This window comes from Acanthochromis polyacanthus, chromosome 7, assembly GCF_021347895.1.
Source record: "Acanthochromis polyacanthus isolate Apoly-LR-REF ecotype Palm Island chromosome 7, KAUST_Apoly_ChrSc, whole genome shotgun sequence".
NCBI classification, from domain to species: domain Eukaryota; kingdom Metazoa; phylum Chordata; class Actinopteri; family Pomacentridae; genus Acanthochromis; species Acanthochromis polyacanthus.
In genome coordinates, this window is record NC_067119.1 from 17,382,756 (window position 1) to 17,409,239 (window position 26,484).

Genomic DNA, 26,484 nt, shown 5'->3' on the forward strand with positions numbered 1-26,484 from the left:
TGACCGCCAAAAGTGAACAAACATGGTCTGAACAATAGCTTGGCAGCATGTGGAACATTAATGTGTGGCAATTAGATGCAACAAAGCAAACTATATCTTCCACAGAGCAGTAAAAATCTGTTTGTATAATACTGAGAGGAGTGGCAATTATTCAAATAACGTGTGGAGATTTTGAAACTTTTGTCCTTAGAACTCCCATTAGGAGAATCAAAAAAGTACACTGTTGAAAAGTGAAATGCAGGCTCCAAATTCTACACTAAATGGCTTCAAATAATACATAGCAAGAAGGAAAGTAAGACAGACGGAGAAACTGACAAACAAGAGAGATTCCTACACAGGGTGAAATGAGACAGGGAAACAAAGGAAACAGTGGAGATGGAGACCTGCAACAGTCACGATACATAGCAGCTGCTCCACAGGACCCCCTAAGGACTCTGTTTTAATGAGCAGTCATTTCTATAATAAGTCTGTTTTAACATTTTAAAACCAACAACATGAGGTGATAATATACTCCCACACGTACAAAAGCATACCTGCTAATATCACTATCATTATCGACTTGGAATGGATATTCTCCAAGGATTTGTGTTTTGTATTATTGTATGCCCTCAATTATTCTACAGAAGAAGAAAAAAAACCTTAGGTATATGTTTGTGCATGCAGCTGATTGTGTGTAGGAGGTCTCCCGGTTGGAGTAACAAAGCCTTTGATGTCAACTGGAGGGAGACTGATGAGCCGTTTGACAAATCAATGAAATTAAATCTTTCCAAAAACGGCAAGTTCATGAGTCACTATTAAAGGTTGCGTTATCCACAAGCCTCCAAAGCAGTGTAGACCTTTACACAGCTGTGACACTTTTGTGAGGGTACAAGGTTGGATTCAGACACACATTAACAGAAACAACTGTGGGAGATCAACTGAAGCACTGTTTTAATTAACTGTCCCATTTGGGAGCATAGTCCATTAAACAGTAAACAGGCTTTTAGAGCTGTATGTCTTTGGTCACCGGTGCATGGCCTCTGTTCTTTGTCTGACCTTCAAGTTAAGTACAAATGAGGACAACTTGAAGAAGGAACTTTCAGCAGGAGTCAGAGATGTTTAATGTCATAGTGTCCCTCATATTTCTTTGCCTTCCAGCCAACACTAAAGCTCAATCCAAGCACCACTACTACAAACACTGACCTTATCTATAAAAACTATATCTTCATAGTCATTCATTGCTTGGAGCTCACTTATTCTGTCAGTTTCAAAGTTTCAACAGAGGCATATTTTTAACTTAAACTTATGATGTAAGACTGCTTTATATTCCACCACACATGAAAATGGTCTCAAAATAAAGATCAAGCTCTCTTTCGGTTATGTAGCTTTAATTGTTTCAAAAGAATAATGTGACTAATGTCTTAATTTGGTTTGTTAGATCTTGCCTGGCCACTCATAAATACAAAATGTCAAACACATTAGAAAAACAAATGCAGAAGCTTACTCTGATCGGTATGTATAGTTATGAATCTGACTGAGTGTCTGTGCGGCTGGTGTTGTGGTGTCTAACGGTTATTAGAAATGATTAAATGAAAGCATAAGATAGAATCTAAAAAGCCATTTCCTTTTCTACATTCTCATTTTGGAATTAACATGTACCCAAGGTTAATAGCTGTTCATGGGTATGTTTAGCACTCATTTCACACAGTGGTAATTATACAAGAACACTTTCACCCACTAGAACACAAGTTGCGTTCATGGGCACAAATAACGTGATCTAAGTTACTTAACATAATCAGATATACATTTAATAATGGAATAAAATGTACAAACTCTAACGGAAACCGTGGTTAGAGCACAATGTGTGAGAAAGAATTCAAAAGCAACAAAGTAAAAATAGCCAGTGATTTCAGTAGAGATTTTTCAAATGTCAAAACAGAAGTTCAAAGAAAAGACTTGTTTCAGCCTCCAAACTAATGTGTTCTGAAAAAGGAAGAAAATTCACAACCAGCTATCATATACAGGGAAAACATTATGTCGAGGTGATGCTTCTTTCACGCAGTCATGCACTTCATGAAGTCATCATGAATTTAACTTTTAGTTTTGCCACTTCAATTCTAAATTGGTTGCAAATCCTTTCTGCAAGTTGTCTAATTGAGCACTCAAGAAAAGCAGCATGATACGAAATGAAATAAGGACTAAGGGAAAAACAAATGCATCTGGTGCAATTACAGCAACTGCTGATTATTGGCTTAATGTTGTAAATAAATCGCTGTAAATATATGTTTATAAAATCTTTGGTCATAAGCGTTGCATTTCCCCTTCCATAACTCATGGTCATGGACAGTTCATTCATTTCGGAGAGTCAAAGAAAGCTGTCCTCAGGAAAAAGGACAAACACCAGAAATGAATGAAAAGATTAATCAAATGTGTCTCAATAAACTGAATTCTTACATTAACATTTCTCTGCCAAGTAGTGATATTTTGACAGAAGTGCATAAAGGGGGACTGTGTATCTCACCTTCTTTATGACATTTTCAAAAGGTGAGCTGAGAAATACCACCCTCCTGTCTGAAAACCACACAGACAACCTCCGAGTTCACAGTCTGCATAACAAGAAACGAAGGCGAAGGAGAGACGGCAGTAAAGAGAGGAACACATAGACGCGGAAACGAGGAGCTCTTCATCATCAGAAGACCATGTTCAATTTGACTGATGGCCATTTACAGCTAGGTAAGGGGAAATTAGATGCCTTTTGTGCCATTGTCCCAGGAAAATCACCAAGTACACACTGTTGGTTAGGTATTCAGTTGGACAACAAATTTTCCTGGAGAACGTTTTTTTTTTTTAGCAAAACAAGACAATATCACTAAAATATCGATCAACGCAAGCCATTCAAAAGAGGGCTCGCTGGAAAGGTCGGACTAAATTGCACTTCCTCTTCACCATCCCATGCCTCTTTCTGCTTTTCACTATCGTTCATTCACTGTCTTCTTCCACCTCTTTATCTGTCTGTCCCTCCTTTTCTATTCATCAATCTTCAAACCTTAACAAAGCTCTCCATTTTCCCCCTCTTTCTTACTTTTCTTTGTTCACTTGCACTCTCCTCATCCACCTCCACCCTACCCTTCGCCTGAGCACTTGTCTTCCATCCCTACAGCTCTCCCTTTGCCCCTTCCTCGGTTTTCTCCTCTATCACCCTGACACCCACAACACTAAACTGATGCCGTATCAAAGCTGAAGGTGTCCCCCTGGGGATTCAGCTGAGCACCTCAGACAAATGTCGAGGAAGCCTGCTGTCTTTTGAGGACGGGTGAGCGCTGTCTGTCAAGCAACGCAGGGTGCTTTCTTCCCTTTCTAAACTGTATGGTTTGTAGCTTTTTTCCCTGCTTGGCATCTCTGGTTAGAGCGAACTTTCTCCATTTAGTTCTCTCTTGCCCCACCTTGCTATTCAGACGAGATGAACTGAGCATAAATAAATGACAAATGATCAATCAGGCATTCTTCTCTCTGAGCGATGTGTCAAATGGCGCAGTGTGCTGCCAAAATGTTTTGGTTTTTTTCTTCACAAGGTTGTTTTGTGTTTTGTTTTTGTTTTTCTATATCTGTGTGTTTCTCCAAGTCTGACACTTTTGCCCTTTCTCAAGCTTTCACCAGGGTTTCAGGTTTGGATTCTTCTTTTACCTCTGTGGTGCACATCAAATCCACAGAGCGACAGAGAAATGAGTGGGAGAAGGGTTCAAACAACCCTTGGCTCACCGAAAACAATAATCATAGAGGTGTCTCTATGCAAGGTATTCACTCTTTCAGGGGACTAGAAGTTGAATATTTCTGGTTAAGAGGAGCAGCTCAGGGACATACTCTAAAGATACTTTACCGTGGGCAATGTTTTTTTTTTCTAAAACGAAAGCATCACTCATTTCTGGATCCACTGTCATGCCGTCTGTTGCGGTAGAAATGGCATTCTGTGACGGCTTTGTTTTGCTTATACTCCAACAAAGTATCTCCTATAAATTGTATCCATATGTGATACATTTCTAATCACATTTTATTCTAGCAAACAACATTCTACAGGAGAGCCGATTCACATCCTGTCCCATTCTGTACCAGAAATCCATTTTTACTCAGGCAATATACAATATACAAGGGTTATTTTAGGACTCAAAAAATCCGATCTGAATAAAGCTTTTGTTATAACATGGAGATACTGTTGAAATTAAGAATAAAACATTCATACTGTATCTGCAAAAAAAAACTATCAAATTACAAGAGTAAACTTTTAGGATGTCTGTACTAGTAACAGGTCCTTTCTAATCATAGAAAGCACTTTAAGTGGTTACATATTTTGGGCATGAAATCGTTTTTTAAGAATATCATCAGAATAGCATGAACAGGATTCCTAGTTTCACTGAGTTTGGAGCAAAAACTGAGGTCAAATGCTTTGCTTTAATGACAGCAGTACTGGCAAACACTGCCAAGTTGCTTGTGTATGTGGACTGGCATTACTTATGCTGTGGGGACAGAAATCTGTTTGTACAGTCACAGTGTGGAGGATCATCTGCATCCCAAGTACAAAAAACAAGGCTGCATAATGTAAATCACTAAATTTTAGGTTTAAGATTTTTTTATTTGTTTTAGCAGAGCTTTCCATAAGCGCCTGCTGTGAGCCAAACAGCTGACTACTCACTTCAGCCCAGCCGGCTTCTTCATTATATGAATTTCTGATTCTAATTAAAAAGTTTTGATGAGGAACTTGTGATTTGCTATGCGTGTACATTTTATGAGCAGTAGCCTCTGCTTCAAACCACTGTGAGGACGATGACAGAGTGCCTATCTGTCGGTGTCCGTCCTGCCACACACGCTCTGTATGAATGAGTGTGTGCACTCAGCTACGAGGTTGTGTCCTGTCAAGTAGAGAGCACAGTCACACTCAGTGTTTGACAAATATTAGCAAAATAACTTATGACAAAACACATTAAGCATTGCACTGATTGCACAAACACGGACTTGACCACTGGGCAGTATGCATTAAAAAGTCCAATGAAGGCGCTGCATATTCAAGATATGCCACAGAATCATCTGTGGATTTAGTGAATAAACAAATGAATGAATTATCTTTGTGTACGTTCCGCTTTTTACAGGAGAAGATGACTACAAGTTGGACTACTTCAGTGGATTCATGATGTGAGTCAAGTGAGTCATACGTTTTGTTTATAGTGTTTTTTGAAGTTATTTTTGCCATAGGTTTGATTTATCAAAAATTTCAAACCAATGCATAGACTCGACGACATGTTTTTAAACATGTTCTTCATTAAGGCAATCTTGTTTGTCTTCATCAGATTAAAAGTGAAATTATGTTACACATAAAACCATTATTGTGGCATACAGTATCGTGTTGGACCTTACAGTCAAATTGTCAATAAATACATAAAAATAACACATAAGAACTAAAGATTCTTAAATACAAAAGTTCTGATTAGTTGGGAACACGTGTGGTTTTAATTATTAGCAGCTTAACAGCTTTGTTCACAGCTGCTATTGGGACATGAAAGAGCAGGTAAACGCAGGTGTTACCAATGTCATGAATGAAGGTTCTGTTCTATTTAGGTACAGAGCCTTCATTAATGTGATTAAGAACACATGTGTTTATGTACCATTTAATGTCAAACTGGCTGCTGTGAGAAACATCTATTCACAGGTTGTGTGGGATAAAACACACAAGAAGCTTAATTCTCATTTACAGTAATTCACTACATGTTTACAACCAGGTAAGCAACCTTATAAAAATATGCAATCATTGAGACCAAATGGGAAATAACCCATATAGATATATAGAGCCTTTAAACCTTAGCTGGCTTCTACAAAGCATTTTACAATATGTTTTTCATCCACCCATTCATCCTCGCACACCAGTGGAGGCAGAGTTGTCATCCAAGGGGAACCAGACAATCCCATATACCACCTGAGCCACAGCTGCTCCAGATCAGTATTTATGATGAAATAGAGATGTTAGTATATGCCAGAGAGAACCAAATTTGAGCTTTTACTGTTGTGTATTACTTGTTTACTTGTTCCCACTGGCTGGCAAATCCAAATCCCAGTGTCAGTCTTGTTTTAGGTTAGGTTAGTCCGTTTCACCGGATGTAGGATTCACCATTCATTTCATCGGCATTCTCCCGCCTTTCCATTGTGCGTTACTGTTTTCTTTTTTAACAGGAAACAACAACAACCTCCAAGCAGCAACCTACCACACTGAATATTTCAAGTTTTGCTGAAGATTTTGATCTTGTATTGCGGCGGCCCTGCTAGTATTTTTTATTTTTTTTTGGTGAATTATTCATCTTATTCACAGTTCTTGCCTTCCTGCATGCAAATGTTCCCCCACAACAATTTCAACCAGCACTATTTTTGGGGAAAAACCAAAGCCATGCCTTTCACTTAGCCCTACCCAGAATGACTGAGATGTGATTTTGTTTTTTTTTCTTCCAACTGCAGCAGAATGATAGTGAGGGGCAACCTGAGCATTAAGTGGTACTGAATGACTTGGCAAAGCGAGACTACTTTAGGGTTAAAGATATGGTTAGATTAGGATTAAGGTTAAGAAAATGAAAATGAAAATGCAAGGCCCTCTGCAGCCATGGAAACACAACTGTGAATGTGTGTGTGTGTGCATGTACAAAAGCATGTCACAGTATATATTTTTGAATCTAGTTACAGGGTAGAAAAAGTCATTTTCCAGCTAAGCATGAGACTCATCTGCAGGTAATTACCCCACACATACAAGCGCGCGCACACACGGGGAAGTGAACAGCACAGTTGAAGACAAGTCTGTTCAGTGATGATAGATGTTATACAGGCAGGGAGGCCGTTCCTCTACCCAGGGTCATCTGTCTTTTAACTGTCAGGAGCCGATAGGCTGACACTCTCACTCTATTCTTTTCTTTTTTTTTTTTTTACAGCTCTCTCTCTGTCTCTGTCACACACACACACACACACACCAACCACCGGCACACTACACCTCTGAACAGGTTATATGTAAGTGTGTGCAGAGAATAGGACTCTTTGATAGTAGTCAATTAAAAGATTACACAAGTGGACACAATCCTAATTTGAATAGACAAAGATGTAGTATTACACCAGCTAGTGTCTGAAACTGGTACTGCATGAGCATGTCAATGTGAAGATAATTACAAGTGAAAGCACGGATTAAGGTGCAATTAAATATTTTCACTGAGATTTTCTTTCTACTGTCTTTTCAGACTAATTACACAATGAAAAGAAAAGTAAACAGTATGAAAAAATGCTCCTTTCTTTTGCACTGCGCTGTTTTTTTCTGCTCCTCCTGTTCTTTCCACTTTTCTTCCCCGTTTAGTTCATATATTCAGTTGATATATTTTATCCTGCTCACTTCACCTCTCTTTTCAATAGACATGCTTTTTCACCTTTTGTCTTTCTTACACTTACACACTCCCCTCCATCCTTCTGACTCACAATTCTCCTTTCAGAAGCCATTTCTCAACAGCAGCGTGATCCATTTCACCAACCTGAAAAAGCCAATTATCTGCCTTTTTATGACTTTCATTATTTTACCACTCACACAGTGTTTTATTGCCAGGTTGCTGGCTCCCAGCACTGACAAATACCTGCACACACACACACACACACACACACACACATGTATGCATATTCCCACAGGCAGCAAACGGTACACACACAGAGCAGACCACAAAGACGCGCACAAATTCCTATATGCATACTTAGATGTCTGGGTTTACTTAACGTTCAGTTAGCGCGTGAAGTGAGGAATAATGACTGCTAGTCAAATAAATTATCTAGGATTTAAGTACATTACCTTCAGCTGCAGTGAGGAGAGGTGGGCTGCACCCTTGTCAATCAGCAATATAAGGACTGCATTGTCTCAGGAATACTAATAGTACAGGGACACTTTAACGCTGATACATAGCGAGAAAGGCAATCAGTCCCCTCTGCCAGCTTTTTTCTTATTAAATTTTTTCTGACAACACGGAACATATTTACTGGGACAATCCAGTGCATGTGTGGATGTGAAGGTGTGCGTAATGCAGACATCTGTGTGTCATGAGTGTGCTCGTGCCCTTGCACAAGCGAATTACAACAGTACACCACAGCTAAGAGAGAATGATCACCCTCATTTGTCACTCCCTCTTTCCACCTGACAGACACTGTGTACTCATCTGCATTCAGCACCTGAGGCTACGGATGTTTAATGCTGCCATTAAACTCATCTCCGACATAAAGTGCATCTGTGACTAAAGAGTGAGCACAAGCCAAGCTCCAGGCAGTGAATCTAATGGTGAACTGAACTCTTCAGACACAGAAAGAGAGAGAATATAAAACTAATGTAATATGGCAGGGGTAACTTTCTGATTAACCTAACTGTCCTTTTTGCTTTCATTTGCACTCTGGACTCTGAGTCTGTGCTTATTTTGCAGGAAATCTCTGTGCCTCTTTTTCTGTTCCGTTCACTTTGCTGTTGCGTCTTTTACTCTTTCTGAGTATCTATTACCTTCTGGGATTGTCTGCTCAGACGCTGCCTTGGCATCCATGATGTTAACCCATAAAAATGGCAGAGAAACACCACACTAGCTTTTTGTGGAGAGAGAAACCACGGGGAATTGTCAGAACACACTTGAGCTAATTACTATCACAACTTTTTTGTTGCTTGAAGAGATCCATTTAATATTGGTCCCATGTGTCACATTACATTTTCCTATTTCAGAGAACATTGCCAAGCCACGTTACCAAAAATTTGACTCTGTATTTTTATCCTGTATTAAAGCCTCAAAGCAATATTGCAATAAAGTGGAGCATTGTCATTTTTACCACAGAAAAATCCTGCTGTAAGTTCACAAAGTCCACTACCGGGACGTAGTGCCCCAGGGAACTGGAGACACATTACTCTCTGGAGTTTATATTGTTATGCAAGCACTGAATGATTTCATTCTGCTGTTTTTGAAAGATCCACATATTTTGACGTGACTGTCAGTTTGCAATTTTCAGTGAAGACTGAACGAAAAGCCTGAATGCCACAGGTGACAACAGATCACAAAAGCAAGCACTGGTTGACTGAGATTGATTTTTTTTTTTCCCACAAGTTCTCAAGTCAACAAATCCATGTTAAAAATGCAAATTCTGCACCCAGGGGGAATTTTTTATTTGGAGGACACATTAATGTTTATCTATTATGTTCGTTACTTAAGGACATGATAATTTTTGTGCTATTTATTCTAAAGCGCTGGTGATAAAGAACCAGAATTTCAATGAGCATATAATTATGTTGTGATTGTGTTTATTCAAGAAACTGCCACCTCATTAGCTGACCCTGCAGCCACGAGAAGTTAAACATGCAAATTCTCAGGTAAGATTTGTTAACAAAATCTGTATAGTTATTCTTTATAGTAAATAAATAGTAATGTATTTTTAGCCTGTGTTGGTGATATTTATGACAGTTGGCAGTAAGCATGATAATACTGTCAGTGTGTGACAAGAGACTCACAGATAAATGCAGTTTCTCTGAAGTAAACTGTGAGGACAAAGCATCGAGAAGGGGAATACACACTTAAGCTGTAAATATCCAGTCGTGAATATGTATTTCAGTAAGCACACAAACACAGCTAATGTTTTATGATGACAGTCTGCAACAACATCAACACGACGAAAATAAATTTAAACGCTGTCTCTCTCTTTTTCATCTCATTTTCCTCTTCTCACAGCCTGCCTAATTTCCTTTTGGAGAGCCAAATATATTGTTTAAGATGAGTCAGAATTGTGATTTGTTGTTATTTTGTGTTGGCTTTCTTGTCACCATCATGACAAAATAAAAGCACCAAAGAGCAAAAAGTTTCAACACTGAATCATGGCAAGGTAATGATATAAATAACAGCTATTCTCTATCTGTGCCTTTATTGTGACAAACTCTGCACTCAGGTCAGAACTTTGTGAAACTTTCACACTTGATACTTGTTGGCAACGATTTTAAATAAATGTTTACCAGTATCCCTTTAATATTTCTGGCTCTTTAGTCATTTTGTTTTTCGAGTTGGCCCACACAAACATAATTCCTTGTTCACGCCTGCATAAGCTCTGATTCAAGAAAATACAAATGTGCAAAGATACCATAAATAAGCTTCTACAATGCAGGATATTAAAAGCACATATGCTCCTCTGCTTCACTGCTTTAAATGCTGTTTCCATAGCAAAACTAAAATAGGTCTATGAGCTGTCTAATTAGGTATTATATTTATACAGAAGGCTACAACGAAAATCAGTAGAATTTGGTTTGATTTCATACTCTACATTTAATTTATCACAGCCTCACAAAAGTTAACAAGAGGGTCCATAAGTATGTGAATTTGCTGATTTTTCAGAATTTAAAAAGTTCACTAGTCAATACCATAGCTCTTTAATCTACACAAAAAAACAGCACTTTGGTGGAGTTACATAACTGTGTCTTGAATTCACAACAATCATCTGGCCAGTACTTCTGTGCAGCATCTCCAGCTATAGCATGGGTTGCCAGATATGTTCAGTGAGTTCAGGTTTTAGTTTTGGTCTCTGAACAGACACAATAGTCTGGCAACATCACAGTGACAACAAGACCCTCAGGATGCTGTGCACAGCCACAGTATCCAGCTGCTGTTTGCCAAGAAGTAGTTACAGCACTTACATCCCACGGAACCACCAATTATTGTTTTAACATTTGTACTCCAAGCCAGACTAGCAGTTTCCCCTTGTTCCATTCATTATGCTAAGCTAAGATGAATATCTCTCAACATGCCATGCAGTTGCCAAAAACCGATGGCTTTTGACTGAAAAGTAGCCTGACACCCTCGATAGAAAGGCTTCAGAATGACATGCAGACTCTGGTTTTTAGCAATGTTGAGGCAAGTTGCTACACAGCTACTCATCCCAAAGATGACTGAGGAGAAATACATCAGCAACAAATCCTCTTGGGACATATTCAGTATTCCCTAAGTATGTCTTTCTGTTGTCAGTAGAAGGAAAATGTTCAAGAAAGTAACAAACAGGGTGGGAAGCATCTCAACGTATTGGCGGAGAATTCAAAATTAGGAACAGTGCTGCACATTTTCGTAGAACATTGTCCCAATCTACACGTTCTAACAAAAATATGTTCAACACAGAGTATGCTGTAGTCCACAACAAACAGACGCAAGATGAAGGGAAAAAAGGCAAACCATGCATGAAGAGCCAAAAACAAAAGAGCATGGCTGCCTTTGTAATTCAAATATCCTTTAAAGGCTGCAAAAAAGCACTTCAGTTCAAGTAAAGTAAATAATAAAGCCATATGTCTTATAATCTGTGAACACATGATAAACAGTGAAAACCACTTTAAGATTTATCTTCATTCCTGGAACAGACTACTTGATAATAAAAAATAAATAAAAAAGCTATGGAGAGCAAATGAATGTCTTATTTAATGCCAATCTAATGTTTTTCTACGCATTACAAATCAGAACCACAAGTTTCCGCTCAAAGCAAGGAGGGAAAAAACGAAAGCCAAGACTAATTAGTCTCCCTGTGTTGAACATTTAATAAACCCAGTAGGGTAATGTGAATTAGAAGCTAAGCAACAATTCACAAAAGAAATATGCATGACAACAGATGCACACTGCAGAATTTTGAATGCATTTTAAGAGGGTCTTAAAATGGAAAATGTCAGCACATAGTCATAGCTTTTTCTCTGAGGCTTCTTAGGAGCATAATACTTCACTAGTGCAATTAATGCGAGAAAAATAAAGCAATTTCTCGAGAAACATGCCAAGAACACAAAAATGACCAACAAATATTGTTTATTGTAGGAAACAGTCCACAAAACATAGATTCATATAAGAAGGCAGACTTTTCACTGCATGTTGGATTAGAAACATTATTCACCAGCAAACTGAACAAAGAGGGAGAGAAACCTACTTTGTGTTTCCTCCAACTCCCACTGTACTTTGCTGGTGTCTGTGTCTGAAAATCATGCTGCAGTGCATTTTATCTGTACCCAGCCCCACTCCATGGCTCAGCTGGATTCTTTATGCTTGTCTATTTTTATAAATGCTCATGTGCATATAGCTGCATGTGTTTGTTAAGTACAAGGAAATGAGTGTGTAGCTTTTTGCTGACTATAATAAGTCAGGTGGGATTAGACACATAGTGGCTGATACACTTCATGAATCATATTAACATTAAACAAATTTGCTCCTCTGTTTCCGTGCACATGTGAGCAACTGCTATATAATCACAAATTATAGGTCTCTGTGGGAGACTAAAGAGTCAGCTGAGAGTATACCTCACTGTGTACCATATCAACCCAAACGTGAGAGGAGGGTGTCTTTACGAATTACAAGAAGCGTTCTCTGCTGCTGTGCTCGCTGCTCAGCCGTGTCCTAACACCCAGGTGAATCAAGGATGCAGGTATGAGTATACCGTCTTTCTCATGTCACTGTCGTCATCTATGCTGCATGTAATTTACGAGACCCAACTACTTCAGTTCTGATTGCTCCTCTTCTCTTACAGAGACGCAACATAAGCAAACTCAGGAACAAGACATCAAATCTCTTCATTAGAAATGAGGGCCCTATATAATTACCATATAGATATATCAATATACTAATTATACATATGTACAATTAATTTGTCACTTAGAGAACTGGGACCTGTATACAAATGCTGTCATTGTCCGAATAAGCTTTACTATGCTAAGAGCATATGAATATTTTAGCTGTACGTTAATTCTGACATGAGAAGGGGAGATATGGGAATTGGGACCTGTATGATCGTCCACTGCATATTTATTTACAAGGACACCTCTGAGTGTTTGCATGTCCTCTCCTCTGACTACCTGCAGTATGCTAGTAATCTACAGCAATGAAAACAGAAAAGGAGCGAGGAAAGAAGAATGGAAGGGGAGCACTCAACAGGCAGACTCGCGTTACCATAGCAACAGGCAAGCTATATCCTGGCTGTCAAAATTTAATTTCCTCTGCGTCTTTTTGTATAGGAGAGACAAGGGAAGAGTCAATGTCTTAACAGAGAACGGATGCTGAAGCTGCATCACACAAATATTCACAGGTCTAATGTGCCCGCTGCTGCTCTTCCACCAACCAGAAGACATTGAGGAACCTTCATTATTTTAGTGGTGATGACAATGCAACAGGCACACCGAAGAGAGCTTAGCGGAAGAAATCACATTAAACTAAACACTCATCATTTAAATGCCACATAACTGATGCCAAGAAAGTACTTTTGGGCCGTCTACATTCTGTCACTAGGTAGCTCTGCTTTACTGCAGTAATTTGGCGTTTCTAGAATGTAAGTACGAATGGAAACGTGTTAAAAATCATTAGAAAAAACTACAGCACACCACTGTTCACTCCAAAAATAAATCTGATTTGATTTGAATTGTCTTTTACTAGAGATGCAACAATCAATTAAGTAAACACTTAGCCGACCAAAAACACATCGTTCTATTATGATTATATTAACTTTTTAGGCCAAAATTCAAATCATTTGCAGGTTCTAACTACCGAAATGTGAAGGAGTTTTCCTCTTGTCTTGCTCCTCTTTGTCATCTAACAAATAACACCAAAGACCTTGGACTCTTGGAGGCTTTATTTTTCAATTTGTACTCGAAAATGAACAGTAGATGAAAAAGCAGTAAAACTATTTATTTGTTGTAATAGGAGAATGCCTGTCTAAAGTGGCCTCACTAAACTTTACATTCTACTTTACTTTTGTTCTCGTCCTTTTATTTCTTTCTTTTTCTATCCCAGGCTGTCACTGATTACATGATTCAGAAATACTGAACACAGTATACTGTGTCTCTGATCACCTTGTACATGTTGTGCCACATGCACAAGGTGATGGGGGACACAGGGGAGCTACGTCTCTCTGGATGTTTCTACATATATTCTAGTGAATATAGGACACAGAAAGAAGTCTCTGGTGTCTCTGGTGTCTCTCTTTACTCCTGAGCTCCTTAAAGTGCTCCCCTCTCTCTGTCTGTCGCTCTCCCTCGACACACCTATGCAGCCACAAATAACGGAAATGGAGATTTAACACATGGCTGTTTACTGCTATGGTTTTGTTACTGTGGTATTAATGTTTACAAAGTAATAAACACAGAGAATTAAATACCTCCCATCAAAATCATCCAACTGTCATACATCAAAGAAGAGGTATGCCTCCAAGACTGTGTATGTGAGTGTGTGTGTTTGTGTGCATACAGCAGATGTTCTGTGCAGCCTGTCAGACAGCCAGCAGTATCCCTGCAGCTGATACTCTTTCTGGACAGGCTGACTGACTGACAGGTGCGTGCGTGCGTGCGTGCGTGCGTGCGTGCGTGCGTGCGTGCGTGCGTGCGTGCGTGCGTGCGTGCGTGCGTGCGTATTATTTATGGTGCGGAAACACAAATCTGTTTACACACTTGGGGACACAAAGCAAATCTTTCAATTTGGATACGGAGCCTTGGTTCTAGGTTTGCATATGGTTCTGTTTGAATTAGGGTGAGTGTTAGGGCTAAGGTAAGTCCTCATGAAATTATTGTAAGTCAATACAATGGTCTCTGAAGGGATGGAAATACAACTGTGTATGTGTTTGTGTTTTCTTGTGTGTGAGCAGAAGGGAGCCTGCTTTGCCTCCAGCAAATCAATGTCCCCTCGAGGGAATGTGGAACCTAAGACAAAGAGCAAAAGAGACTGAGAGAGATAGAAAGACAGTGTGAGAGATAGAGGAAGCCCTGGGCAAACACAATTCGCTCTCTTTCCCCCTCCAATCTCAGCATCTGCACTCACAGACATTACACATTTTCCAGTAAAATCTGTGTGAAAATGCTTTGTTTGAAGAAATCAGTGAAGATGCTGAACTAAAGCAGTGGGAAATTAACACCTGCCAGCAGCAACGTCTTGGTCAGGGTATCTAAGCTGCCCCAGTGTTTCCAGTGTCAAAACAAATCAAAACATGAGCATGGTGATGTTAGCAACTGATTTGGTGTTTTATCAATTCCATGCTGTTTTAAATAAAACAATATTTAAATTTACTTTGAAATAAAAAGAAAGGAAAGCCTCAAAGTCTGCAGCTGTGCTGTCAATCCAGTCTTTTTTTTACATTTATTGAAGTTATCCTGCAGCTCTGCACTTCACCTACAAAAACTGCTCCCTTGCTGTGGAGAAGTTAACTCAACACACACTTCTCTCTAAGCCCACTATATCATATTACTGTCTCACAGTCAGCAGCACACTCACTGTTAAACTGTGTGATGTGTTTACAGTTTTGGAAGCTTAAGTCATTCTGGAGTACACGGTTCAAGACTTCAGCGCAAACTGTCGAGTTGTTATAAAGGCTGGCACAGAAGTCATCGCTCAGGCATACTATGATTTAAATGTGAAATTACAACATACCAAGATAGCAGCATAGCTCTAGGCACGGAAATGTCAATCTGACAGCTAATTCGTCCACAACTTTGGTCTGGATCAAAATATATATTTCAGCAGCTGTTGGACAAACTGCCTTGAATTTGGGTACACACATTCACGCATCAACATCAGGTCAGAATTTTAATCGCAACTGCAAAACATTTCCAAAAATCTGTGACCAGGCTCAGGTGTACTTTCATTTAGTGCTAAATTGTACATGTTAGCACAGTGAATTGAGAATTGGCTGCGATCAAAAAGTTCTCAGATTGTTCTTGTTCCATGTACAGAAGGGTCGGCACAGTCACATGGATGCAACATGTCACTGACACTGCTATGAGTCAGGATTCAGGAATCAACAGTGGGACCTGTGTTACACGCAGTAATTTCACCACGGACCTTAAACATGACATTACAGACAGTATCAATCAAGAGCCCATGATGAGCCAACCCTCAGGTCAAAGATCTGCACTGGTAATGAGAGGCAGGTCTAAAGGGGCTACAACCCAAAGATGTTCATTAGATGTCTCTTGTTTTCTCCAGCATTTGTGGAATTGTATAATGTGAATTTGTCCCCCAGGGTCGGACTATCAGCACACAGTTCTAATTCATCAGTCTGTGGGGTCTCAAGGAGAGCATTCAGCACAGACAAGCTGAACTATGAATTCTGGTACTGTGCACCTGCTCACAGTATAATAATTACGCACAGGTTTTTTGGTCACAACAACACAGTCATCGCTCTCCATCTGCCCTATTCACAAGATTAGGCTCCCAGCGAGTTCTTCCTCTTCCCCAAAATGAAATTCGAGTTTAAGGGTCGCTGTTTTAACACAATGGAGGAAATTGAGCACGAATTGCAAAATGTACTTGACATGCTTACAGAACAGGACTCTCAGGGTGCGCTCCAAGCATGGTAGAATTGCTGGAAGGGTTGTATTGCTCAAGGAGACCACTTCAAAGGAGAACAGCTGCCAAATTTCAGTGAAGTAAAGTTTTTGCTTTTTAAAAATACAGTCACAGAATCTTTTGATTACAGCTCAAATAACATAAATGGAATTCCTGTAACACATGTTAACATGGAAATATTAGCATTTAGCTAAAAGCACTTCCATATTCATTCATTTATTCATTCATCTCCTTTCTCTGACAAAAGGGATACTATCATATTACCCTGTCATTGATTGGGTTGTAAGAAATGGAACCATCTCCTCGCATTACGACATTTGTAGGCTGAACTGCAATGCATCACTGCAGGGAAACTCAATCAAACTTAAGAAAACTGGTTTCAGCTGAGCGACATTTTAGCCTTGACCTTGTATACAGGGTAATATCATGCAAATATTTGTATGTGTGTATGCTCCTCCACTGCTTTCAAACACAAGTGAGGCTTCAGTATGAAACAACCAATGAGCTGTCTAACAAAAACCTTGGCTGGGTTGAAAAGGTTGACTCCCGACTTGCATGATTCACTGACACTGTCTAGACACAGAAAATGTCTCTCTATTCATTGAAACTTTCAAAGAGCGTTATAAGCTTGTTAAAAACCCTTCTCAGAAAAAAAGGCCCACGCTAACTCCAGTGTCTCAATGGTGTAGTATAAATCCTTCAATCTCTACTTCAAAACCACTCACACAAGTTGACCTGCACTGTCTCTGCAAACAAAGAGGCTCGCAGCTAGCTTATTCAGGTGAACACATGGACAGACAGATACATTTACACTATGAGTGTGACCAAAACAAAATAAATTCATCCCATGAGTGGGGAGAGGAACACTGAAAGGCAAAGTAATAATAATCTAGCAGTCTGTCAGACAGACCACCAGATGACACAACCCCTTTATTACCCACTGGCTCCATAAAACCAAATAAGCCCTGTCCACGGACACGGAGTTGTACTGTGTGTGCGTGCATGTGTGCGTCTGTGTATCTTTGTGCAGATGAGTGACTGTGCATGCACTTCTGTGTGTGTCCAGTTGGATGTATCCGGATTCCTACACTGAGAAGGAAAAAGTATCCAAATCAGACCAGATATGGAACTGTCCTTGGGAGTGGTACTCAAATGTATGGACAAACAGAAACTCTAAGTGTTCTCTTTCAGTCGTGGTCTACAGAGAAACAAAGGAGAACAGAAAGACAGCTTGCATATTTATTCAAAGAGAATTTATTTATTTATTTATTTACCCTCCCTCTTTCTGTCTCATCTCCAAGGGAGGGAAAGACATAAAACATGTTATGCATTTACACAGAACATTCAAGATCAGCAATTCCTTCAATAGACAATTGCCTTCTGTCTTTCTCTTTGTCTCTCACACGGCAATTGAGGGTGTTCTATGAAAAAAGCTATACTCCAGCAGTAATGTAACGAAGGTACACTGAACAGAGAATAAACGCCCTGCGTGAGTCTATCAAAACAGATCTTTGAACCATCCATATGCTCTGATTGTATGTGAGAGGATTCGGTTTGAAGCTGGCCAATACCAAACAATGGCCCATTTTTCTCCTGTCCTTTCTTTCTATCATTGTGGTTCTGTTCGGCTCAGCCCACGACACAGTCCTGAAACAGGTGGTACAGCCCCTACAGAGTCTGAACATTGTCGAGTCAGTCTAGAATTACATTAGGAAGCAGAAGCAACTTAGAAAGCGTAAATCCAAAGAAAAACCATGGCAAGTTCACCAAGATGCTTAGAACAACCTACCTGCCAAGTATTTCGACACATTATGTGCAAGCGTACCCAAGAAAACTGGAGCTGTTTTAAAGGCAAAGAAGGTCACATCAAGTGCTGATTTGAGTGTTTTTTTTTCTGTGTACTGCCTTCTATATTGAGGTAACTGAAAAATATTAGCATTCATGGCATCAATTAATATTTCAAAAGCATCCCCACTTGACTTTTAGTGCCTTTTGCAGAGCACTTAAAAACAAAACACGTCTATAGACACTTGTTGTCATTTGCTGTTTTTCAGTGCAAGTCAACTCAGAATTTTAGCACAAATGCACATATTTACCTTTGATTGCCTTCTTTCCCCGCAATGCGATCTCCAGTTGCATCCAGAGGTGAAGGGAGCAGGTTGAGACAGGAGGCGAGGGACTGGCTGGAGTCTTCTCTGGACACTGTGACACACCCAGACATACTTGTAATTAATACAGGAAGCTGTGTTCCTAATCTCAGCTAACAGCCAACAAAATCCATTCCTTTTCATCTCAAATTAAAAATCAGGTACCAAATCACCAGTCATGTCAAAGAGTACCTCATTAAAATTCAGTAGTGATACATCTGAGTAAGGATCATACCATCAGTTGCTTCAAAAACTGATATGATGATGCATTTGATGTCAAGTCTGACAGAGCAATAGAGAGGGGGGGTGGAGTAAAAGCTGATGATGATCTTTTATGTCTTTGCAAAGGTCCCTCTGTCTCACTCGCTCTCTTTCTGTTCATGTCTGATTCCACAGGGCGTGAGTCACAGTTGGAGTATGAACACAGAGCCCTTTTGGCCATAAATTACTGTGAAACTGCTTGCTTTTTAATAAAGGCTTCAACAAGCCACCTGAGAGAGCTAAAAATGAGGAGTGCCGGCAAGAGTTTGCGGGGCTGTGGCATCGGTGCGCGTCCAGTTGTGCATGTCTGTCCGTGTGTGATACATCTCTATATGGTCCTGTACATATAACTGAGTCTGTCTGCATTGTGTATGCTGCCACAACGCCTGTGCGGGAATGTGTCTTTAAATCAGTTGCTTTAATTTGCATACGTGGAAGAATCTTTCTCTTCTACTGCCAGCAGAAAGTCTTAGTCCCTTGACTTTATGAGAACAATTCATCAAACCTTTAATTTCATGCTACAGTCTGCAAACCATTAGGTCTAATGACTAAGCATGCACGCTTGTGTGCTAGTGTGTGTATTAATGATGGTAGCTCCTTTAGCTCTGCATCAGCCTGTGCCTGTAGAGATGTTTTCAACGTGTGTGTGTGTGTGTGTGTGTGTATGTGTGTGTTTTTGCGTGGGTGTGTGAGTGCTCAGTTAAAATCCACCCTCACTCCCCAAACTCTCCAAGCCCCATAAGCACAGGAAATTCAGTTTATTAGGGCCGAAGTTCCTGTTGTAGTCTTTACTCCACTCTGCTGCTGAGCGTTTTACTTTGACGGCAACTGCAATATTCTGTGAGCCCATCTGGGACTTAAATATGGCCGGGAGACAGATGAATCCAACCTCGCATTAACATATAATTTGATTCAAAGATCTGTTGGGTTTGAGGAGTCATGAAGTACGCTAGACATGCTCGCACGAAAAGTTCAACTGACACAGGTGCACCCATTGCTGTATTCACGGTCATACGTGCTGTCCATGTATGCGAGCGACTTGAAGCACAGAAATGAAGGGTGATCTCATTTCCAGCTCATGTTTACTTCACTGAGGCATTTTATTCATGTGCCACACTCAGCTAAACACCAACTGTCCAAGTCAGTGTGTAAATTTTACGCCTATGCAGCGTGATGTGTATTAATACGAGCAAACATTTGCAATCCGAGATCATCAAAAGCACAATCAATATTGACAGTATTTCCACAAGCTTGCAACTTTGCTGTTTATGCTCCATCAAATAACAATAGTGCCTGCAAAATTCAATGAATTAACTTCATCACATCACGGAAGCAAAACAAAGTGACTCCCTTTATAGGATACGAGATGTCATAAAATTAACACATGAATGTGCTAAGCAATGTTTCATTAAGTCCCTTTTAACACATTTAAGTGTGGGTTGGTGGCTGTTGCTCATCACACTCATTCAGTTCAGTAACATCCTTATGTGTTGTGAGAAAGGAAGCCGGGGTTGCTGTGTTTGGCACTCTATGCAGCATAGTGGCAAAGCACAAGCAATAATTCTCCTCTGATAGTCACTTTTCAACCATGAGGGATGTCAGGAGGAGTGTGACTGAAATGCCAAAACAACAAAGGAGATAAATCGCTGTAAATGAGGCAGCTACATCAAAGTCGTGGCACATGTTGAAAGAAGCAGGGAGAATACTGGTTTCATGTTTTAAGGTGATGGAAGAGAGGTGGCTTAATGAGGAAAAGAGAGACACAGAGTGAAGAGAAACAAGGTTAAGAGAGAGAATGACACCGAAAGGAAGTGAAAAGAGACAGGGAAAGAAAGCAAGGGGGAAATCTGTGACAGATATGAGCAGACATGCACTTGAGAAGAAGGAGGGATAGATATAGATGAAGGTAAGCGTGTGACAGATTATCTCTTGACTTGAAAGCACAGTTTCTAAGAACAGCAATGTGGAGACTTTTTTGGAGATTAACCGAAAAGTTTAAAAAGGTAAAAGATACTGTGCAGTATATGACTCAGCTGTTAATAGTGTTGAATTCTGCATTTGATTGTAGCCCTACACATACATGAAGGTAGCAATAGCAGTTTAAAAGTTACCATGTCGATGTCGCTGATCATCAGAGAGGTCCAGGTCTAACATAAGATCATCCTCATCCAATTCTGAGGAACCAAGGTTGTTTAGAACATCCTGAGGAGACAAAGCAAAAAAGATATAAACCTAAAATAAACTGAAACAGTACATCTGCTAATATATATATATATATATATAGATGAAAAATAAAAGAAATTACAAATAAAAACAGGGTTAAGATATGACAAACATTACAGAAAATAGTCAAATCATGTTCATCAAAATAATCCAGATGGCTGGAAACATTCAGAAACCGATTCCATAGCACAAATAAACTATTTGTAAATATTCTTAACATTTACAGTGTTATTGTTATTAGGCCCATACTATATTTTCACTTAGCATGCACTTTCTACGATATTTAGTCAGTCTTCATTGCATCCGAAATCATGAAAAAGCATTGCTACTCTTATTATGTAGAGACAATTAGTGTTTAGTTTGAGAAAGCAATGAATGTGCCAAATGAGGCTGTAGTTTTGTGTAACATCTGTCAGCTTTCTCCATGCTTTACAAGCACAAAATAGCTGCTGAACAGACCAGAAAAACTCTGCAAATCTACAGTGTTTACTCCCCACGACAAAGAGAGCAGCCCATTACTTAAACACGCCCTTTACTAAATTTTATGATTAAAAAGCATTTGTCTCATGATTTTTGCAGCCTATAAATATCAATCTAATAAAATCCCCCATAGTAACATGAAGAGCTTGTCAGCTTTTTTCTGTCTAGGTTGCAGAGAACGAGATGTTCTTTGTCAGTATTATCCAAACAAGGAAAAAGAAAGCATTATTTACAGGAGTATTATTTACCCTTTGCCTTTAAGGCTATAAATCCTCATATACTTACTGGAACAGAAAAACTTCAAGAACATAAAAGAATTCGATATACTGTACTTCAAATTACAGTGACAATAACTGCTTGCAAATGAAACAGATTCATTGAAAAATAACAAAAAATATAAGTTAGCAAAACCAGAAATAACTATGTGTATATACAACAAAACCGTAATTAGGTTTGGTGCAACATCTACACCCCTATAATAAAGTAGTAGTTTGGTTGAGTATACTATCTCAGAAAGACCTCATTTCTGACTTTGACATAGATTTAAACTCAAGTAACTGAATATAAATTACCCTGGACATGACACGCACTTAAAAATCCAGCAATAATACTTCAATAAAGGTAATTTTAAAAATCTGCATTTTAATAATATCCCTATAGCCTTGGTGGCTTTAAATTATCAACTGTACATCCACTGACATCATTTTAAAATTTCTGGACCAGGATTCCCAACAATTTATGTCTATATCCACTGGACTGTAGTTCATCCACTAATGCCCAACCCCAGATATGTAATCTTTCCGTAAATGCTCCCATGTTCTTGGTATTATCAGGTTATAATGATGCAGTAAGACGATGTCTCTTTTGGTTCAGCTGCATTTCAAAAGTCAATGCTGCCATCTGATGGTCATAAAAGGGAGATCCACTGCAGAAAAGAAGTTGGCAAATTCATGCAAATACCCTCACCAACAGAAAGTACAGCCATTGTAGCTATTCCTAATAACTGTAGTGAAAAAGGCAAACAATTATTATTTATCTATTTTGTTTAATTGCACAGTTTCATGTAACGCCACACGCTAATTCCTCGAAACTTACTTGTAACATCAGCAAATTTCTCTGAATCCAAAAGAAAATGGCAATGCAAAGGTCAAAATGATGCTGTACAAGTGATTTCACCAGCAAACTATGAAGGTGTACAACATGTGCAAAGACAAATACCAATGACAACAACCACCTCAGAGTTTGAATTATTTTTTCCAAGATCCACAAACTATTATGTGCCACTCTCTTGGAGTATTTATGGATACAGATGGATCAGAAAACCCAGTATCCTACTCTGTTCAGCTCTCACCACTGTTTTGTTGCAGTGCAGGAAATGTGAATTTCCAATCAGCGTTCTCCAATGCAAAGCCTGTGTGAAGCCAGTGTATAAACATGTCACCTTACACTGGTGTTTATCTTTTCTTCCATTTTTTCACCGGATGTTCAGTGCAAGAAACATCAAAAAAAAAGGCCAGCATGCATTTCAGTGCAAGGCACCTCAACACAAGACCTCATTTCAGGCATTAAGGCTAATAGCTAAAAGGTTTTGGAAAAGATATGAAGACCCATACCGTGTGATGCTGCTGCACACAGACTTCATTTGAAGCTAAATTACCCATTTTAATGTGCCCCTCTAACGACAGAAACGTGTTAATATGATTTTACAACCCAGAGATGTCACCCTTCTACCTCACTTACGTGATTTGAGTGAGTATAATCCTCGAGTTAATAGAGATATTATCAGATTCCGGTCTCATTAAAAAATGGCTCCATCTCTTAAGTGCCAAGCAGAATGACATCCAAAACAGGAATAAGAGGAAGCAAGAGGTTTTTTCTGTCCTTTAAAAGCCACTGGTTTCTGTTCAAACTCTGTGGAAATCATATATCCAGTCTATGAAAATTACATTTATTCAGTGCTTTAGGGTGGCAAATGCATTAAGATCAAGAGAGAGTGATTTGGCTTCACAGTCAGGTATTATGGCTTCTAGCAAAGGAAAATATACGGACTAACAAATGACTTTCATTCTGTCTGAGCAGACGCTTCACAGGCAGTTGTGTTTACAATGTGCCTGAGGGCATAAAGGTCTGAATGTCCTGGCAAACTGGAAATCCGTTTGGTGAATAAAGCATACAAGAAAAAAACAGAATTACTGCCCTGTGGTTATGTGCCTCTGCCAGCCAGTCAAGCTGTAGTTTACATCCATGTCTGTCCAGACTCATATATATACTGAAGACTTTGAAGTGTTCAAGTTCACAGAGAGAAACAAAAGAAAGAAGTCACACTCTTTTTATGTGTTGGCGTGCTTCGCCAATGAGGTGGATTCTGGTTGAGAATAAAAGTTGAAACCATGACAGAAGTTTGGTGCTTCAAATATGTTAGTGCAAAGAAGCTAAAAATTCAAAAACATGAAAGCTCCAGACACACAACAAAGCCAGTAGTACACACGATCTATACAATCGCCACAGTTCTGAGGTGGGCACCCAAGATTATTGTCACCAATTCAGTGTTCAGTTTCATGTGAAATATGGCCACAATCTCTCCCTCTGTTCCTGAGTTATTGTTTCGAATGTCACACTAAAGCTGACCTTTGCTCTTAACATTACAGAGGAATAAAACTTTCCCCGTACAGTTTATCACCTAAAATTGGTCATTTTTCTAACCATTATGTACTCAGTGTCAATACAAAGTGATAAATCAGTCCTGGGGCAAACATCCTTTTCATATCCAATAAGCAATGTCATTTGAAAATTCAAAGGCATAAATACTAAAACCCGTTACTTCATACAGGGGACTTTGTTAGAAACTGTATCAATATCTAAACTACATTAGTTACAACTTTTAACACAGGCTTCCTATCTCATATAGTAAGGCCTACAAATTCATTAGAATGTGTTGAGAAAGACAATGCTAAAGTAGGAAGTAGTAACTGAATTACCTACATTTCCTGCTTCTGTAATTTGTCACCTTTTTCAGAAGATTAGAGGACTATATATTGCAAATTAAGATTAAAGAAAGTCATTTTGGAGGACATAGGCATGTTAGCAGACATTTTGATATGTCACAGCATGAAAGCACAAGCATGAATCATAACATAAAAACACTATTTCACTCGTTTTTGATGCGCCTGTTTCGTGACTTTGATATTGCGCGAGCGTTCTGAGATGGATAAGTGAAAGCGTGATCAGACCAGATTGTGCAACCGCTTCATTGAGAGATATCAGTTTCCAGTTGCAAAATGATTTTGCTTCATGATGAGGCCAGTTTGGTTGCAGTGTGACCAACAGAATCAACAAGATGTCCAAAGTCCAGCTAGTCTGAGCAGAGGAACCTTTATGAAAACTAATTTATATTGTTGCAAAAATATTTGTTAAATGCACCAATATAATCAAGCAGATATTAACAGCCTTTTAAGCATTTAGGCACGTTGTTATGGGGGAAAAGAAACATTCTTAAATGTGACTTGGACATGGACATGGCAGGCAATTCCAATCCTTGAGGGCAGGAGTCCTGCAGACTTTTGTCCCTGTCTGATAGTTAATGAGCCACTAATTGACTATCAACTCCACTCTATCTGCACATTTACCATTTTACTAACCTCTATGCTCTTCAATGATTTGAAAATGAACCCATTTTGATGTGAAGAAGATGTTTGGCTTTTAATGTCAAGCTTTTAATCTGTAGTAGAAGGACTGTGTTCATACAAATGGTCCTTAAAGTCATATTATAATCACAAAGTAATACTAATACTGGTATTATCACAAATTAATAACACTAATGCTATTTATTTTATAGCGTTCTGGCTGATCCAACCATTGGTGCAGATAAATATGAATGGCTGTGTATTAGTCATGAGATAAATGTCATCAATCACTACTTTCATTGCTCTACAGTGTGACCATTTTGTATTCAGAACCCTAGCCTTAGAGAAAATGTTGTTTGTTTGTTTGTTTGTTTACTTGATTTGATTTCCATGTCATAATTGCTAATGTTTTTATATGATAGATTTTGGCAAAGTGAGCATTCAGTACTAATATTTGCAAACATCCTCAGTGTTTTTCACGTTAAAACCTAACCGTCTGGTTCTGGTAATTACAAATTCTGTCTGGAAGAGGAAGTGAATCAATCAGGGTGGAGGATATGAAAACAAGAGGCACTCTGCAGTACAAAACTGTCTAGGAAGCAAGCTGCCGAGCAACTGTTGATATGCATAAGCAACATATTCAAAGTAAAGTGGATTGCAATTGAACTATTCTGCCACATATGTCACTCAAAGTACTAACAAAAGTGCATGTTCAAAGTTGTTCAGCTTGTCTTTGAGATAAGAGAGAATTTCTGGGGAACATCTCAAGTAATTCTTTCTTTTTTTGTGTGCTAGTTTGGAGCATAATCACTGTCAGCCTGTCACAGTATTATCACAGCTGTCATTGAGAGGCTTATGCGCAACCAACACTGAATATGCTGCTAAAATAAATATCTCACAGCTTCCTGAAGGGATTTTAGGGGGGAAAAAACAATAACAACTGGATCACCAAGCAGCTCAAGCAAACATAGGCTTCCTACTCTTCACGGATGCACTTCACAGTTTCTCTCTGTGAATTTAGTGATTTGGTGACTGTAAGCCAAATGCTCAATTGCTTCGTGATAATTATTGTCCATATGAGGTGTAATGACAAAAGAACAATACTTTGTAGCACAGTATGCCAGCTGCAGGTACAATGTCCTACAGACATCTTTAACACCAGTTAGCCACATAGTATATGTACAAACTGACCATTTTAATCCTGTGATTCATACCCTTGCTACTTTTAGTGATCTATTTAATTAGAAGATGTTATCGTTGCATACTTTTATTTATATTTTACCTCTTGCAAACACACTCAGGCTAAGGCTAAAGTGTCTAAATCCAGACTTTTTCATTAGCTACATGTGCCTCCAGCTAACCAAAAAATTTATTAAGCTGAGAGTGGTGGTACATAACTTAATATACACT

At 39.0% G+C, this 26,484-nt stretch overlaps 1 protein-coding gene across 2 annotated transcripts in view; it reads right to left on the reverse strand.

Moving 5' to 3' along the window:
* ccser1 (coiled-coil serine-rich protein 1) overlaps positions 1 to 26,484 on the reverse strand; it is a 122,880-nt gene that overhangs the window by 79,895 nt on the left and 16,501 nt on the right. For both annotated transcript variants that reach the window (XM_022196873.2, XM_051950837.1), the window contains exons 5-6: positions 20,860 to 20,950; positions 18,437 to 18,542 (exon numbers count right to left, since the gene is read on the reverse strand). In XM_022196873.2, coding sequence (XP_022052565.1) covers positions 18,437 to 18,542; positions 20,860 to 20,950 — 197 coding nt within the window. The remainder of the gene's footprint in view (positions 1 to 18,436; positions 18,543 to 20,859; positions 20,951 to 26,484) is intronic.